The sequence below is a fragment of the Apteryx rowi genome, unplaced genomic scaffold, assembly GCF_003343035.1.
Source record: "Apteryx rowi isolate R43461 unplaced genomic scaffold, aptRow1 scaffold_170, whole genome shotgun sequence".
NCBI lineage: Eukaryota > Metazoa > Chordata > Aves > Apterygiformes > Apterygidae > Apteryx > Apteryx rowi.
The window spans coordinates 408,743-424,566 of record NW_020447975.1 but is presented as its reverse complement, the minus strand read 5'-3'; the positions used below and the strand labels follow the sequence as shown (position 1 = coordinate 424,566).

The 15,824-nt window shown below is 50.7% G+C and overlaps 1 protein-coding gene across 1 annotated transcript; it reads right to left on the bottom strand.

Annotated features, from left to right (window-relative positions):
• Positions 1-2,516: 2,516 nt before the first annotated feature.
• PAQR5 (progestin and adipoQ receptor family member 5) lies at positions 2,517-15,351 on the bottom strand. The gene is made up of 7 exons (XM_026060772.1): positions 15,294-15,351; positions 14,077-14,204; positions 13,471-13,676; positions 11,712-11,838; positions 5,958-6,054; positions 5,081-5,222; positions 2,517-4,503 (listed from the first exon to the last, which is right to left on the bottom strand). Exons 1-7 carry the CDS (start codon positions 15,342-15,344, stop codon positions 4,256-4,258), a joined length of 999 nt encoding a protein of 332 aa, XP_025916557.1. The 5' UTR covers positions 15,345-15,351; the 3' UTR covers positions 2,517-4,255.
• Between the last annotated feature and the right edge of the window lie 473 nt (positions 15,352-15,824).

Below are 15,824 nucleotides of genomic sequence, written 5' to 3'. Positions count from 1 at the left end.
GCGCGACCCCCCGCCCCCCCGGGCCCGAGGGGCCGGAGCCAGGCCCGCGCCCCGCGGAGAGACCCGCGGCCTGCAGCCCCCCAAGCCGCCCGGGAGGCCTGCCCTGCTCCCGCCGGCCCCGGGGCCGTTCTCCACCAGCCACCTGCCCATTCCCTTGGGCGAGGAGCGGAAGCAACATGTCGCCGCAGGTGGGAGCGCGGGCCGCAGCCCGGGGATGGGAGCCCGGCCTGGACCGCTGCCCGGGCTGCTCCTTATCTCCTATTTGTCTCTTTATCTGCTTAGTTCAAACAGAGATTCGGGCTCGTGGAGACAGGTGTAGTCCAGCGAGCGTCGGTGTGCCAGCGCCTCTGCCGCTACCTGCCCAAACGTAGGCGGGTTAATTCCCAGCCCTTTAGGGAACGGTGAATGACAGAAGCCAAAACCCAAAACGTGGAACTGAGGCACRTGTAGAAAGACCAGCTGAACAAGCGTGTTGAAAAATCTGCAGCCTGCAAGGGAAGCGCGCTTTTAAATCAGGTGGACAAACTGGGGTCAAGGCAATGGTGAGGGTAAAATAATTTGTTTTTTAACCATGGTTAGCAGCTCAGAAAGCCTCCAGGGGCCTGAACTCAATCTCACTTAAACCACAGACTCCTGCCAGTTGTCAGCTTCAGTGCCAATTAACTAAATCAAGTTAGTCAATCCCATTTAAAACACAACAAAGGAAATAACAAAGAGACCCCACCAAGCTGTCAGTTTTCTACTGTGACAGACCACTATTGCAGTGACCCATTTAGTGCTCTGGGCAACCTTCACTTCTTAAAGAGAGTTTTAAAATACACTGGAACAGACACATTTCTTCACGCCCCTGCTCATAAAACCCATCAACAGTACAAGCAAAATTAAACCTACGCAGAAGTAGAACCAGAGCCCCGCGTGCATTTCTACCATCACACTATACCTCACAAGCCAAGATGGGTCTTGCACAGTACCCTCAAAACAAATGAGATGGGGTTGTCACCCTCAAAAGCAAACTAAATTGCAAAAGCCCTGGGAACTAACAAAGAAAGGTGCCTGAGGCTGCACTCCACTCATAGCAAAGCTTAGCTCGCGCTCCTGCTGACTGCTTTTGCAGTGTCGCGCGGTACTGCTTCTTGTAGATCCCAGACTGTTTAGGACTTTGTAAGTTAAAACCGGTATATTTGCATCTGTCTGGGAAATGATACATGCAGCACTGATGAGAGCACAATTTAATATGATCACAGAGAGAAAGGTTGCTTAACAAACAAGCTAACAATTCATGCACCCGCTGCCATTTCCAATAGATTGAAGATATAGCCCCACTGCAATGTCAAATGCCAAGGTGATAAAGACATGCAAGACAGCTAGAAGGTCTGTAACTGAGTATGTGTTTGTTTTCAGTTGGGCACAAGATCCTATCTCTCTGTAGATGGAAAAAAGGCCAAAATAGCTCTGTACTAGTTACCTGATCTAATAGCAGGAGCCAGGATTCTAATCAGCCATACAGATCATGAACCTCAGCACGTAAAGGGAGCAACATAACCTCAGTCGCTAGGGAAGAAATAACCCTGCCATGCCGTCTCCACTACGCACGGTCATCTCAGCCTCCTGTGAGCTGATTCTCAGGCAGCAAGCCCTCATCCACGCCTCCATCCTCACCGACACTACAGGCTTCTTCACATGGAGAGGTATTCCAGATGTTCCTAATTCCCTGTGCAAACACACTTAYACCCTAATTGCAAATTATTTTAATCTATTTTGTACATTATACTGTTTTCAAAAAAGACATGCATCTTTTGGATTAAGAATTATTCAGAAATATTCAGATTCATGACTTACCTTAATCCAAAGGAACTTTTGTGTCACGGTAAGACCTGAGAATCAGCCAACTGCCCTACCGAATAGGAAAGTCACAATTTCCAGTAACTTTTGCCTAAGATGTAGAAGTTAGATCAGTGGCCTATGAGTATGATGCAGCCTATTTAGAATACTATGGAATTATAGTGGTTGGTATAGAAGACTGTAGTTCAAGATAAATTAAGGCTAAATTCAAGAGACCATGTGGTGTTACATAGCAAACAGGCTCCAGATCTAGAACGGGCAGTAGTGAGACCCAAACATGGATTCCAGCCAAAATTCAGTGCAAAGCTTTACCCTGGGAGAGTCGTACCTTGTCCTTTGCACACCTACCAAGTTTGATCCTTCTCACATTCCTGCAGTACCTGCCTTGTTCACCAGTGCAGTAAAATCCCACTGGCTGAAGAACAGAATAATGATCCTCTCCTAGGTTTGGTCATAAAGTTAATAGTTGTGTTTGCAATTTGCTTTGGATTGGGATGAGGTGAGCAGATTATAGTCTGCATGAGAGCCCTGTTAAACTGAGCCTTCCTGGGTTACAGAGGAAGGGGCACAGATACAATGAAACAACATGTTCAAACAAATAAATATCTTGTATTATTTACAAGTAACAGTTTGACACAGAAGTTTTATTTCTTTATATGTGCATAAAACTCAGTACAGAAAATAGCTTTTGGAAGGCATAGCTCCAACTGAACAAGGAATCTGGTTTACCTATGCTGCTTCAAGATCAAACAACATTCACTCATTTAGTGTGTAAAGTATCTATTAGACAAAGACTCCATGCATAGTGTTGCAGGATCTGTAAGGATTGTAACAGTGTATAAAATAGTGCTGTATTTTTTAGTGTAGTTTTCCTACAAATAATGACATATTTAATAGATGTTGCATATGAAGAAGACAATATTCCCATATTCAAAAGTTAAACTACCAAGAAAAAATTATAATAAATTAATGTAAATTTTAGAGAATCTTAAATCACTTCTTGCACACGAAGCCAGATTCCTTTCCAGTTACACATGTACACAAGGTAAATAATTTGCAATTATTAGCAATTATCTTTGAAGAGGTTATTTTCACAGACAGTATTTTTATGAACCATCCAAATCAGGTTAGCATATATCAGTGCCATAGTTATATTAGTTTTCCCTTTTAATGAAATAAAACTGTTGAATACACAATTATGTTCCAGTGCTTATAAATATTAATATAAATCTTGGTCAGCTTTCAAAAGAAAGCTTGCTTTCAAAGACTTGTTTGTCTCATAATATATTTAAAGAGCTGTTGTATTGTCACTTAAAAGTGCATCTATTATACCTTAATAGAGGTAATTATATATAAAACAAATTATACACCCGTATGATTATCAAGAAGCTTGATAACATTCCACAGAAGTAATTTTTGCATTACATGTTCATGTACCTACTACACGTTACTAGATAAGTCCAATGTGACAATCTCGTCACAGGCATCCTCAAAGCCGAGGCGACACAAAAAAATTCAGTAAAATTTGAAACGCAGGCAACCTCTAGTCTCTCTCAATCACATACCTGTTAGGCACTTTGGTTTAATATAAGGCTGTGGAAGACAGATACTTGAGTTTTTAATCTCCTAGATGATACTGCTGTTGAAGGTAAAACATTAGTTAGGGAGCCCCTAGGAGAGCTCTTTCTCTTACTCTTTTGCAAAGGAGCCAGATCCGCTGACCCGAACAGTGTCGCACTATTACACCCTGGCTAATGATCCAGCTCGCTGATGTCAAGTGATGCAAGGAATGGATCTAAAATTGCTCTGCGCCACAGAAGTCAGCCCTTGCCTTAACAAGCTTGGGCTCACGCCCTCAATGAAAGCTAAATCTGTTGGAGGAAACCTGGAAAAGCATTGCAAGAGCTAACTGCAGAGCAGCCTCCTCCAAGCTCAGCCCTCGGGACTCTTCCAGCCCTGCCTGCACTGAAGTCAGTAACACAATTCACATTGATTTCCATACAGCTGAGTTTTTGCTTCCAGTCTAAATTGATAACAAGGACATTCATGTCATCAGATGACCAGCATTATCCACTTCCACTTGTCTCCCCAGTTCCTCCGTAAGGCAGAACGGATGAATGCCTATTGCTTTGGAAACTAGTAGTGTTTTCCTCCCTTCTACAGAAAAAAATAAGATTATTATAAACATTTTTTGTGGTGAACTATTATATTGATTAAAAGCATTTCATAATCTGTTTCCAGCTTTAAAGCTATATAAAGAACAGTGCAATATTAAATGTTTCACTCTTGAGAATTTTTAAATAAACATTTTCTCAAAGAGCGTATGTGAATAAATCCATCTTCATTCATACYATACAAACATTGTTTAGTTTCTCTCCCATGGAGCCATATAAATAGCATCTAGAACTGAAGCCTAATGCCCATGCAGTTTTTCTCTCTGCGAAGGCTCAGGCATGAAGCTAAGAGACACTGAGCAGAGCCCAATGACAGTCAGGGAAACAGCCATGCAGATGCCCATCGAACCGAGAGTCTGAAGAGCCGAGGGAAGCATCGAAGTGGCCAGGAGCCAGTCGTGGCGCTCGGTCATATCCATCCTGATGGCTTCCATCTGGAAGTGCGTGCCAATGATCCCGCACACGTGGAAGACCTGGTGGCTGTGCCCTGCAACAAAATCGAAAGCATTCAGTGTGAAACGCCTTGGGTGTCATTGAATTGTTCCATTTATTGTTGTGCCACTACACTACCGAGATCTTCCTTTCCAAAATGCATTGAACTCCAGCCAGCTACAACTGACAGGAGAGACATGCAGCTCTGCTGCAATCCTGGCACATGTGACATGTGAAGTAGCGCTGAGCTTATGCACGGCTTCGATGAGAGACCAAGGAAAACCCTTGGTGCCGTCAGGAGGAGGACTCTAATCCAGTCTCTCCTTGGTGACTGCTCTTGCAGTGCCCTGATGTGGCACTCTGAAGTGTCACTGTGATAAAGGTGATGTCTTTTGCATGAGAAATGAGTGCTTTTTGGTTGCAAAACCCCCTATGAAACATTTTTGGTACAGCAGGTCTCAGGAGCTGTTTCCACTTTACTTAGGCAGCACTACTGTATCTTGCGTGTAAAACTGCACCTAGARTTTCCAACAGGGGCTATATTACAGCCTTTGAGAACCGCTCAGGCATTAGTGTTCTTCCTCCCTGAAAATAACGTGAAAACCACACAAACTCACCCTTTTGGCACTTACCAATGTAGTCAAAGTGTCCTGGTGCAAGTCTCTCCGGCAGATGGCTAGCAAAGATGAAGCACGTGAGGAAGGCAAGCGCTGTGTGTTTGTAGTGCGCCTTGATCACGGCCTCCGTGCAGCTCTCCGCCGCGCACAGGTAGAACTGCAAAAGTAAAGAAACGGCCACATGAGGCTACCGTGCAACAGAAGGAGAGCGAACAACCAAAGATACCCTTCAGCCTCTGTGCCCCAAGGGCCGCCTTAGGGCCAACGGGGAATCCCCATCCCAGCCCTCCGCGGCCTGCGCCAGCCCCGTTTGGCTCCCGGGCGAGGATGGGGCTTGGCAGGCTCTGCTCTCGGCCGGTGTGTCAGGGCTTTCCCACTGCCCGTTTCTAAAGGAGGCAGCACCAATTTGCAATCTCCTGAGCCTCCGTCACCTCCGACTGCTCCTCGCCTAGGAGCAGGGCATGTGGTAGGCTGAGAGTGGCTGTCGGGAGCTGGAGCTCTGCTTGCAGGACCCATGACTCGATACAAGAGCAAGAGCCGTTGCCTCTGTTTTATGTGAATCCCAGACCCTCACCTCCCATCCTTAGATGTCACCACAGGAAAATTCCCACCCAGCTCATGTTTAGGAACTAAGCACAGCTTTCAAAGACAGCAAATTTCCAGCACAGGCAAAGTTTGAATGCCCTGCTTTGAAGTGAGAACAATCTGTGTATCAATAGGTACAGGAAAAAATAACCAAATCTCTTTTCCTCCTGGAGTTAGTTTTCTATAAAAAAAAAAATGTTGATATATTTTCCAAAGTATTTTCAGACTGAGATTAAGCAGCTGATATTTCCAACCCTGCAGCGAGCAAATGTCTTGGTGCTGTGAATATTGACTCTTCAAGGCATACCCTRTAGAAGAGAGGAATGCTGTCGAATAGGTATGGGTACACGAAGGCCAGGGTGCGGGAAGCTTTGCTGAACCGGGACCGCTCCACCTCCAGAAACCTGAATCAAGACAAAGAAAGTATTTCACATGACAGAGGCACGGCTGATGAGGCTAATGCAAGTGCTGGATTCTGTCTTTCATCAATTTTCTGGGGACTGTGCCTTGCAACGTGCAGACTGGGCATACCCTTTCCCACAGAGGTCCATGAATTTCAGCCAGTACAGTGCGTTTTTTGTGTGCTGACAATATTAAAGCTGCAACCAYTGGCAGTTCAGCTGGCTGATCCTTTCCTGGCTGAATACTGCGGTGGGGAGGAAGGATGAGAGGGGCCCCCCGTCTGTATTACATGCAGAAGAGCCTCACGCTGAGTCTGGGCAAAGCCTCTTCTCCACCAGCCGTGCAGGCTTGGGCATAGAGCTGCAACGAGGAGTCACCCAGGACTCAGCCAAAGCAAATTCGACTGCAAGCTATGCTGAAAATGCCCTAATTTAATCCGACAGTGTGCTGCTCTYTGCTCTCTCTCTGCCCCTTCTCCTYTTTCCTCTGCCTCACCTCGCATCCTTCTCCCCCTCCCCTTTACTTCCCAGTTTGTTGACTGCTTTTTAATCAAATCTACCTACGTAACCCCTGGGCCTTCCCCTCCCTTTGCTGCTGTCGGCCAGCTCTGGGCRATGCCTCCGTGCCCCGCGGGTGCCCTTTCTCACTGCACACCCGCCGGCCGGTGCCCGAGCACGATGCTGCGTCACGGACGTGACAACGTCCACCTGCAAACCGACCTGGCAGCCGAGTCTGTGCTACCGGCTCTGCGGGCGGCCGAGTCTGACGGTTCCCTCCGGCCGTCTCCCCTATCTCAGGGTGGACGTGCCGGCGCACCGAGGGCTCTCTAGCTGTTTCCGTGATTAGTGAATCACACCTAATTTACGGCTCAGTTCATGATGCCCTTATCCTTATAAAAAAATCACAGGCCAGAAGGAAATCAGCCAAGTTCTGTCTCCAACAGGTACACTTTCTAGACATGGTTTAGTATGCACCAGGCTCTTGCAGATACTGGAAGCAGCTCTGAAAATGTGGAGTCTTTTTTACTCCATCTTGGCATGGCTGATTTTGCTTATTTTACCATTGCTCATTAACGATTACACATCAGCAGCTGGGAGCAGAGCTTGTCTTTAAACAGCTGCTGCCCCTGCAGTTGTTTTTAACTGAGTTTTTACTTTCATAGTTTTGAGTTCAAGCTTTCTGAGCACAGCAATCCCAAGGAGAATACATCTGCAATAGTTTAGAAGGCGTTGTAGGTAATACGGCATGCAGGCTGCAATTGTCAATGTTTGTTGATTAAGCTGTATTGCAGCTTKTGTCCAAAATGCGTGAAATGTCTCTACATACTTCTTTTTTACATCCTGCCAAGACTTTGCAATTGTCATTGTAGAGAATGCATGGAGACAGACACTAAAATCAAAAAATAAATTAGTTTAACAAGTTAGTTACCTTTTTTATGACATCACCACTATAGCAACAACAAGCCTATGGGTTAGAACGATGCTCTATCTGAGGAGGAGGGTGTATGTCTGGATGGGGAATAATATTCTGCATTTTTTCCCCCCTGGGAAATTACACTGTTGAGTATGTCCTACACTGTAGGATATACTTCATGGCTCAGATCACAAAATAACTGAATGCACAGATCCCCCCAAAACACAGTATAAAAACCGGAGGAATAGCAGCCGGGTGACAAGCTGTGTGCAGAGTCCCCAGGGTGCTCCTGACACAACAGGAACACGACTCAGATGAAATCTCGACACTGAAAACCCGACAGAGCCGCAAAGAGGCACTGTGTCACCCGCCGGGGCAGCCGCAAGCAAGCCCGGGCAGCGCAGCCCACCACGACCCACCGCAGCAGGACCCGCACGGACCACCGAGCTGCCGCGGAGGAGCCAGATGCCTCCTCCCGCGCGCCGGCAAGGAGCACGACGTCCATCTGGGCAGTCGGTCCAGCCGGGAGGACCCCCACGCCCAAACTTGCCACGCTGCACTCCAGAGTCGGGATGAACCAGAAAGCAAACAGAAAACCTCTCCCTCTGATGTTTCCCATTCTGGATAAGGCAGAACAAGACGGAGTTTAATAGTTTTTTTAGCCCAATGAGGAAACAGGGAGATTAACTTAACTCGAACAGAATTACAACAGATCTGCTTGCAAAGCAGARGGGCTCTGTTGATGAGATAACCCCAAATACGTGTTGAAAACACAGCAAAGAGAAGTTATACTCGAGAGCTACAACTGCATAAGGARCTTCGCCTCAGTCCTGCTCAGTTTGGCCCTTTCCATCATGGCCTGCGGCTTTTTCAGGAGATCTTGACGTGAAACATCACAGTGATGGTGAAGGTGCCTCCTACTGTATTTTCTCCTGTCTTTCTACAGTATTCCCATGGTAGAAATTTGATATTTCTACTGCATGTTCCTACTACTGCGGTTTCACCTGCAAGGTGCTGCACTCCACTTCTGCACGCCCATTGCTCAAGTATTGCTATGTGGTGCTGGGCTAACCCTCGCCGTGCATCCTCCCGCTCTTTTGGCCATGTACAAATCTAACCTGCACACTTCTGCTTCCAAAATTTTGCCGCAATATTGCAGCCTGGGCCTATGGCCGGGCACACAGCAACCCCTGGGACAGCACCCTATTCACGGGGGGCTGCGTGCGATATAACAGAGTTCAAGCATACTCTGTCCTCACTGTGAAAAGCTCATACAGGTTTTTCTGCTTTCGTGCAGAAGTCTGCAGGGAGATGCCAAATTCTCAGGCATGAAAGAATGCCTTTGTTCGACTGCTCATCCCGCGGGTGGGGAACGCAGTCAGATGTTCTCTGCGACAGCGCTACAGGGCTATCTAGCACCACAGAAAAGATAAACGCGTTCATTTACATCTATCTGCATATGTTTCCCTGTCTGGCAATTCAGTGTTCCTAGGGCAAAGGAGGTAAAAGACAAAAAGCAAACAAACAAAATTCTTCTGATGGACTCATTAACCAGCTATACAGGATTGGAAAATTTTCCTGAGATGTTGAAAAAACTTGGTGCAATAGGCTYGGCAAATGCCTTCGCACGTTCTTCAGGCGCCCCACTGAAAGGCCCTGCCTTCCTCAAGGAGCCCTGTGTCTTCAGCCACGTTAATTTGCAGTCCCGTCGACYGCCGCGTGGCGCCTGCAAAGCGGCTGGGGCGGCTCAGGCTGCCTTCGCTGCTGGATTCAGCCACAACAAGCGACCTCAGAAGGGTTCCCGAGCCTCCCCCTTGCTAGCGCGAACAGTCTGAGCGCGAACCRGTTCGAAACGGCCAGGTGCAGGGCTTGCATCTGCCCTCGCAAGTCCCTGCGTCCCTGGCGAACGCRCTGTCCRTCCGTCCGTCTGTCCGTCCGTCCCTCACCCGAGCCCCGCGGAGGGCGCGGCAGAGAGGAGCCGCCGGGACCGCGTCGCTGGGCTCCTGCTCATTCCTGCCTAAGCCGGAGRAGCGGCAGCGTGCCGGGACAGCGTCCCCGCGGGGATGTCCCGACGYGCGAGCCGCTTACGGCGACCGGGCGAGCGCCGGGCGAGCGGCACCACTTTTTTCTCCGCAGCCCCGCGAGCCACAGCCTGCGAGAAAAGGGAGAAAAGAGAGAGACAGGCGAAAGGGAGAGCGCGAAGGCGGAGGGGCCGCGTGCGGCGGCGGTCCCGGCTCGGAAAACCGCGAGCCGTCCGGGTGCGCGGTGAGAGAAGGCAGCTCCGCACCGTTAGAGCCGCACGGCTCCGGCTATCCCACCTCCCCGGCGCGCAGCGAGCAGCATCCACAGGCCCCCCGGGCGCTGACGGCCAAGTGCGGGAAGCTGCAATCCCGAAAGGCGGGTTCGGGATGCTCAGCTGAGTCCCAAAAAAAAGCACCTGGCAAAACCCCGGCTGCAGGCACCAGTCAAGGGGTCTCGGGCTCCGCTCGCACCGGGGTGTCGACGGGCAGCGTTGCTACCAGGGCCGATCGGATCACATCGGCACGGAGCCAGAGCAGAGCGGGGCCCAGTGCTGGGAACTTCTGCCGACCCAGGAACCTTCCATTGACTTTTCTAAGGTGATATTTGGTGGATTTACTATTTACACAACTCACAACGAGAATTACTGAGACAATAGCAATCGTTATTCCAGCATATAGTGGCAGTTGAGTATTTTTCACATAACTGTACTTACAGTTCTGTAGCAGAGAGATGCTGACATTTAAATTTGCAGGTCAAGAATTTAGAAAATTCCCAATTAATCTTGAACTGATCACAAGCCGCTGAAATGTCTTAAGTGTTATCTTCGAGTGGTAAGTACTAGGGTTAACACACGGTCAGTGAGCTTCACTTGCTAAGCCCATCTAGCAAGACAACAGAGAGACGCAGAAGACAAAAATAAGAGGGAAAAAGAGACAAAAAGAAGGAGAAAGAAAGGAGTATAAGGAAAAGATACCAAATCCTTACTGGCATCATTCGCAAAGACGATCTAGGAGTGATCCTCGATTCTGCAATACCACACAGTAATACTAAAGATAGGTCCAAATCTTCTACTCCAGGGACTTACTCTAGTGAGTAATCCTTAGTCCAAAAGGCAAGTAAATCCCTTCATTTTCAACAGATACTAGAATAAGCCAAAATTTCAGGATCCATCAGAAATATCAAGAGCTTCGTATCCTCCCTCTTGGTAAAACGCTGATGCTCAGCTGCATCTCGCCCTGAGCAGCCGGTCTCCTGCAGCGAAACCRGCTGGGTATCATCTTTATTTTTCCRTGCTGCTCGTTTCTCGCYGTCGAGGCGGCAGCAGTCGAAACGCAGTGAGCCGCTGGTGACGGCCCCGGGACAGAGGCGCGCTCGGGCCGGGGCAGCAGAAGCCGCAAGGCTCCCGGCGCGGCGCTGCGACGGCGAGCCGCGACGGCCAGCGCGACCGCAGCGCGATGCCAGCTAAACGCCACCAAGCAAAGGGAACGCCAGACGAGTCACCCACCTTCAGAAAACAGAAATCGTATTTTCTGCAAAGCAAACTGCCTGATATCGCAACGGCAGATACAGACACAGCCTTGAAGAAAGTATCTACCATGAATTAAATTAAAAAAAAGAAATTCTGCTAGAGTTCTCTCACAGAATGTATAGCTAGAAATCAGCTAAGCATTTTAGACATTTTTAAAAGAGTTTTTCAAAACATATTGTCTAATTCCATTTAGGAACATAATACCATGCACATAATGCTATTTATGCTTTAAAAATAATACATTCAGCTGCGAGAATATTAGTGTTCCTCCTCTGCAAATCTGTAACACACACGCACGCAGAGCTTAGGCTGGTAAGTACTTCTGGCAGTTAAAACTGAGCACATGCTTAAATGTTTGTGGCACAGGAGCCCGCAACCTTTACRGGCTATTAGAAACACTACAGACAAAACAAGGTGCTTCAGGTGGTTTTCTCCCTGCTAGACATACAGTATAAAATTACCTTTTGAATTTTCAAAAATTAAAACTTTTCCAACTGCTTTGCAGTTTTGTTTGCCAGTCTATCCTAGTATCAGCTTGCAACACATTTCTCAAATTAAAACATCCTCTTCCTCCCCTTCCTGACCATAAGGCACAAACTGTCACAACACAGTCTGCAATTACAAAACTCTGTTAATAATAGTATTTAATGATTATGCTTTAGCAATCCCAGCAGACAAAGCAAAAGGTAACTATACCTGGAATAGCAGGAGAGGCTGGTGCTAACAACAGTGTTAAACACGGCGATGGGAACATAATAATAGTGGAAAGTGCTGTTGACCCATTCTTTGGGGAAAATGTACGCTGAATACGCCAGTGCAGAGCCTGGAARTACAGAAAGATCACGATTAGTCACAAACACCGTTTGCGTCCTCAGCAACCTCATGGGTGCATCTGTGGACTTCACGGTGTCAGACCAAATGAGTCAGTTTATTACGGGTATGTTCTTCCAGACAGATCCTAAACGTATCCACGGCCTGCGTCTCCGGGACGGCGAGCAGCTCTGAGCTAAAGCCACTTGCCGAGGACCGCGAGGAGTCCCGGACACGCGAGAACGAAGCCGCCGAAACACCGGGGCTGCYGGCAGCGGGCAGGGACGGGTTTACGGACGGGCGATTCCAGTCCAGCCCTATTGCCCTGCGCCGCTTTGGACCCCCCCCGTATGGATCCGTAGTCCTGACGAGGGCAGAGCAAGGCACCGGCCGCGGGGAACAGGTCAAATACAGAAATCGCTGCAGCCAGCCGTTCGGGATGCAGAGGGAAACGCTTCTAATCAGAGCTTGGAACTGGTCTCTGTCGTGAAAGGGAGGTATCAACTGAACTAGCAGAGCAGGCTAACTAGCTGGGGAAGGCGTTATCTCTCTCCCTGTACTGGCAGGCCACCCCGATAACGTTCTCTTGTAAATACATTTTCATTAAAAATCAGAGGCCATGCTAAGACCAAGTCTGATCTTGCTTACGCTGGTTTTTACCCCAGTGAGGTGCCACTAACTTCACTGAATTTCATTTTTCTTTAGGGTGCTATTTTATTTTTTCTTGTTCAACCTACTGCAAAGAGCCCAGCCCGCGGCCTCTCCCCCAGGGGAACAAAACGCAGACCGGAGGACCCAGCCCAAAATTATTACTATAATAACAATATTGAGCGGTGTCAGAGATGCTTCACACCCATCCGTGCTCCGTGATTACCAAAGCGTTTCGTTCTGTTCAGACCCAGATTATCTCGTTATATTCATAATCCGAACGAGTAAGCGCTGGAATTAACCGCGTCGCTGCAGTCGCCGTCAGCAGGAGACGCCGCGTCCCGCCGAGCTCGCTCCTTCGCAAGCACAGCGAACGAGCCGCAAGGCAGCGACCCGCAGCAGGAGGCGTCCGATCCGCGAGGGAGCCGCCAGGGCCCCCCGCGACCTCCACAGACCTGCGAGCGAAGCGCGGCGGAGGAGGAGCGCCTCGGGGCCGGATGCTCGCGGCGGCAGCCGGCACGGGACCGCGGCGGGCTGCAGCGGGACGTCGGCGCCCGCGGTTTCGGCTCGTCCCGCGGGTCGGAGCCGTCTCCCTGCACCCGCGGGGCTTCAGCCTGGTCGCCTGCGTTTCCCAACGCTTCGGTTCCTGCCCAGGAAAACCGCTGCCGACGCGTCTGGGCTTTGCCAGGCTTAATTAATGCTGCCAATGTCTGAGCACCGCACGTTCGTTATGAATAGTTACGGCTACGCGAAACACAGCAGCCCCCGAGTGTTTCAGCCACTAGCTGCAGCTGAGGAAAGGAACGAGACAAAATGAAGCRATATTTCCAAGCAGGCCTGAACAGACCAAGAACGGCACGTGCCCGGATCCCGATCCCGCTAACTTTGGGTCCGTAGGTGCCAAACGGCTCCCGCGGGGTTACGCGCCGCAGCCGCCCGCCGCCGTCCGCGCGGGCTCGTCCCGCCTTTCGCCGAGACGCCGTCCGCGCGCCCTCACCTAAGCTGTACGTGCTGAGAGCGGCGTAGTCGAAGAAGTAGCAGATGTGCCGGGCCCGGCTGGACATGGTGCTGAAGGTGTGGGCGCAGCTGGAGGCGAAGGGGTAGAGGCAGCAGGAGAGCAGGTAGGCGAGGAAGGGCCAGGCGCCGGCGCCCGCCCGGCCGTCCCGCGGCGGCAGCGAGCCCGCCAGGTGCCACAAGAAGTACCTGCAAGGCAAAGGCGCCCGAGGGAAACCTCCGCCGGGATCCTCGCCGGCGGCAGCCTCGCTTCCCGCGTCCGGCTGCGCCGCCGATCGCTTTAGAGCTACCGTGTTCCCCAACGGCTGCAAACGACGAGGGCTGGGTTTCAGCCTCGTTAATGCCGTAACTTGTCTCAAGAGTTAACGCTTCAGCTCGCGCTGTGCAAGTTCTCACTCATCTTTTGCTTGCACCTCTCTGCCRTCGCTACTCCCAGGCTGATTCGCCGGGAACCAGCCCCTTCTCCTCAGCCCGTCGCCCCTCCTGCCTTTGCAAAGACCCTCTGCAAAAACCCCGCCACCGACCCCTGCAGATCTGCGACCGCTTAAAAGCGCAACGTTGGATTAAAAAGGCAGAGCAGGTTACGTACCAGGTAGGCACAAAATGCGTCCAGATGTTGAGGGTTTCGTTGGTCATTTGGAAGACGCTGAGCAGGCAGTCTGTTGCGGAGCTCCTCGGGTGGCGATACCCGAACAGGATTCCCTGCTCCTGGTAGCCCTGCAGAGACAGGAGGGGAAAGAGCTGCACGGCAAGCTCCGGCCCTCGCGCCGGGCCCCGGGGCTGCGTGCCGCGTGCCGGGCGCCGAGTCCTGCGAAAAGCACCGGCTGCAAATCTTCCTGGAGAAGGAGGATGAGCAACTCGGAGCACCCCGAGGAAAGGAGACGGACGCGTGCTGCAGGGTGCAGGAACCGGCTGCAAAAGAAGCGGCGGGTCCATCTGCGGGAGACAGTCCCAAGGGAGGGGAAAGCGCTGCTGAGCACAGCGGGGTATTTCCCTGAGCCCGTCGGGCTGAGGGCTTGCAGCCCGCCCTGGATGCTCCTGCGGCGGACACCAGGCTCCCCCTCTGCCAGGACAGCCCGTTCCCAGGCAATCGGAACTCAAGCAACGAGTTCACTGAGCTCACTGAGTTACTCTGGACACAGCTTGCAGAAGTGCTGGGCACCCGTAGGCCCAAACCCCCCACCAATATTTTAGGGCTTCCTTAAAAAGAAGCTTTTTCCAAAAAAAGACTTTACTGTCTCTTTTTTTTTGGCCTCCAACGGGACATTGCCTGTGGTTTTCAAGCGCTGCCCCAAGCCTCCCTTTCCGCTCCCCCTCCGGGGTGTGGGAGCGCTGCCCGGGAGGGGCGGTTCGGCTCCCCAGGTGCAAAGGCACCGGCGGCCACCCAGGCACGCTGCTCCCACTGCCACCACCCAAAACCCGTCGAGTTTCCAGAAAAAAAAAAAAAAATATATATATATATATATATATATATGCAAAAGGTGAGCACAAGAACTTGCCATACTCACTTTCTCCCATGACACATTTGGGGCATTTGGTTAGCTAAACGAGAAACTTTTCTTGGTTGTGTTAAAACGTTCTTTTTAACCTTGCTTTTGACCAAAATCAAACAACAATGAAGTCCGAGGTAGTTCCACCTCTCTTTTTAGACCATAGCAAATTGCAGGCAAAGCAGACCATCAAAATATTTTATCCTGTTTCCCAGAATCTCTCTTCCTAACTGGAAGCCTTGGAGTCGCGTTACAAGGCTCTTCCCGCGCGCTCAGGCCAGCGCCGGTGCCGGCGCCAGGGCAGCTCCGCGCTCACCTCGGGCACTTGGTTGCTGCTGAGCAGCCGGGGCAGCTTGAGGCTCAGCATCGCGCGGCGGTCGGGCTCCGGCTCCGGCTCCGGCTCCGGCTCCACAGGGCAGTTTGCAGCTCACACGCCGCCAGGCCGCATTCCCACCGCGCGGCCCGTGGGTGCCGGCTCCCCGGCCGCAGGCGTCCCGCTCACCCGCCGCGGGGCTTCGGGGCGTCGCGCCGCCTCTCTCTTACCTGCAAAACGAAGGTGAGAGAAGTGAGTTTGCACCAGCGCCGGGTCGGGAGCGAAGCGGCCGCGAGGAAGCTCCCGGCCCCGCTCGCACGAAGCCGGCAGCCGAGCCCACGCAGAGCAGCCCAGGAGGAAACCGTGCGAGGGGGAAGAAGACTGAGCTGCTCCTTGCAAGATCAGCTATAAATAAATGATCGCACAGTTATTTCTCGTGTAAATAAACTCACTAAAACAAGCATCCCATCATCTGCATGCCAGCAAAACTAGGTAATAAAACTTGCTGCTTGCTTCTTTCCCCCCCCCCCCCCC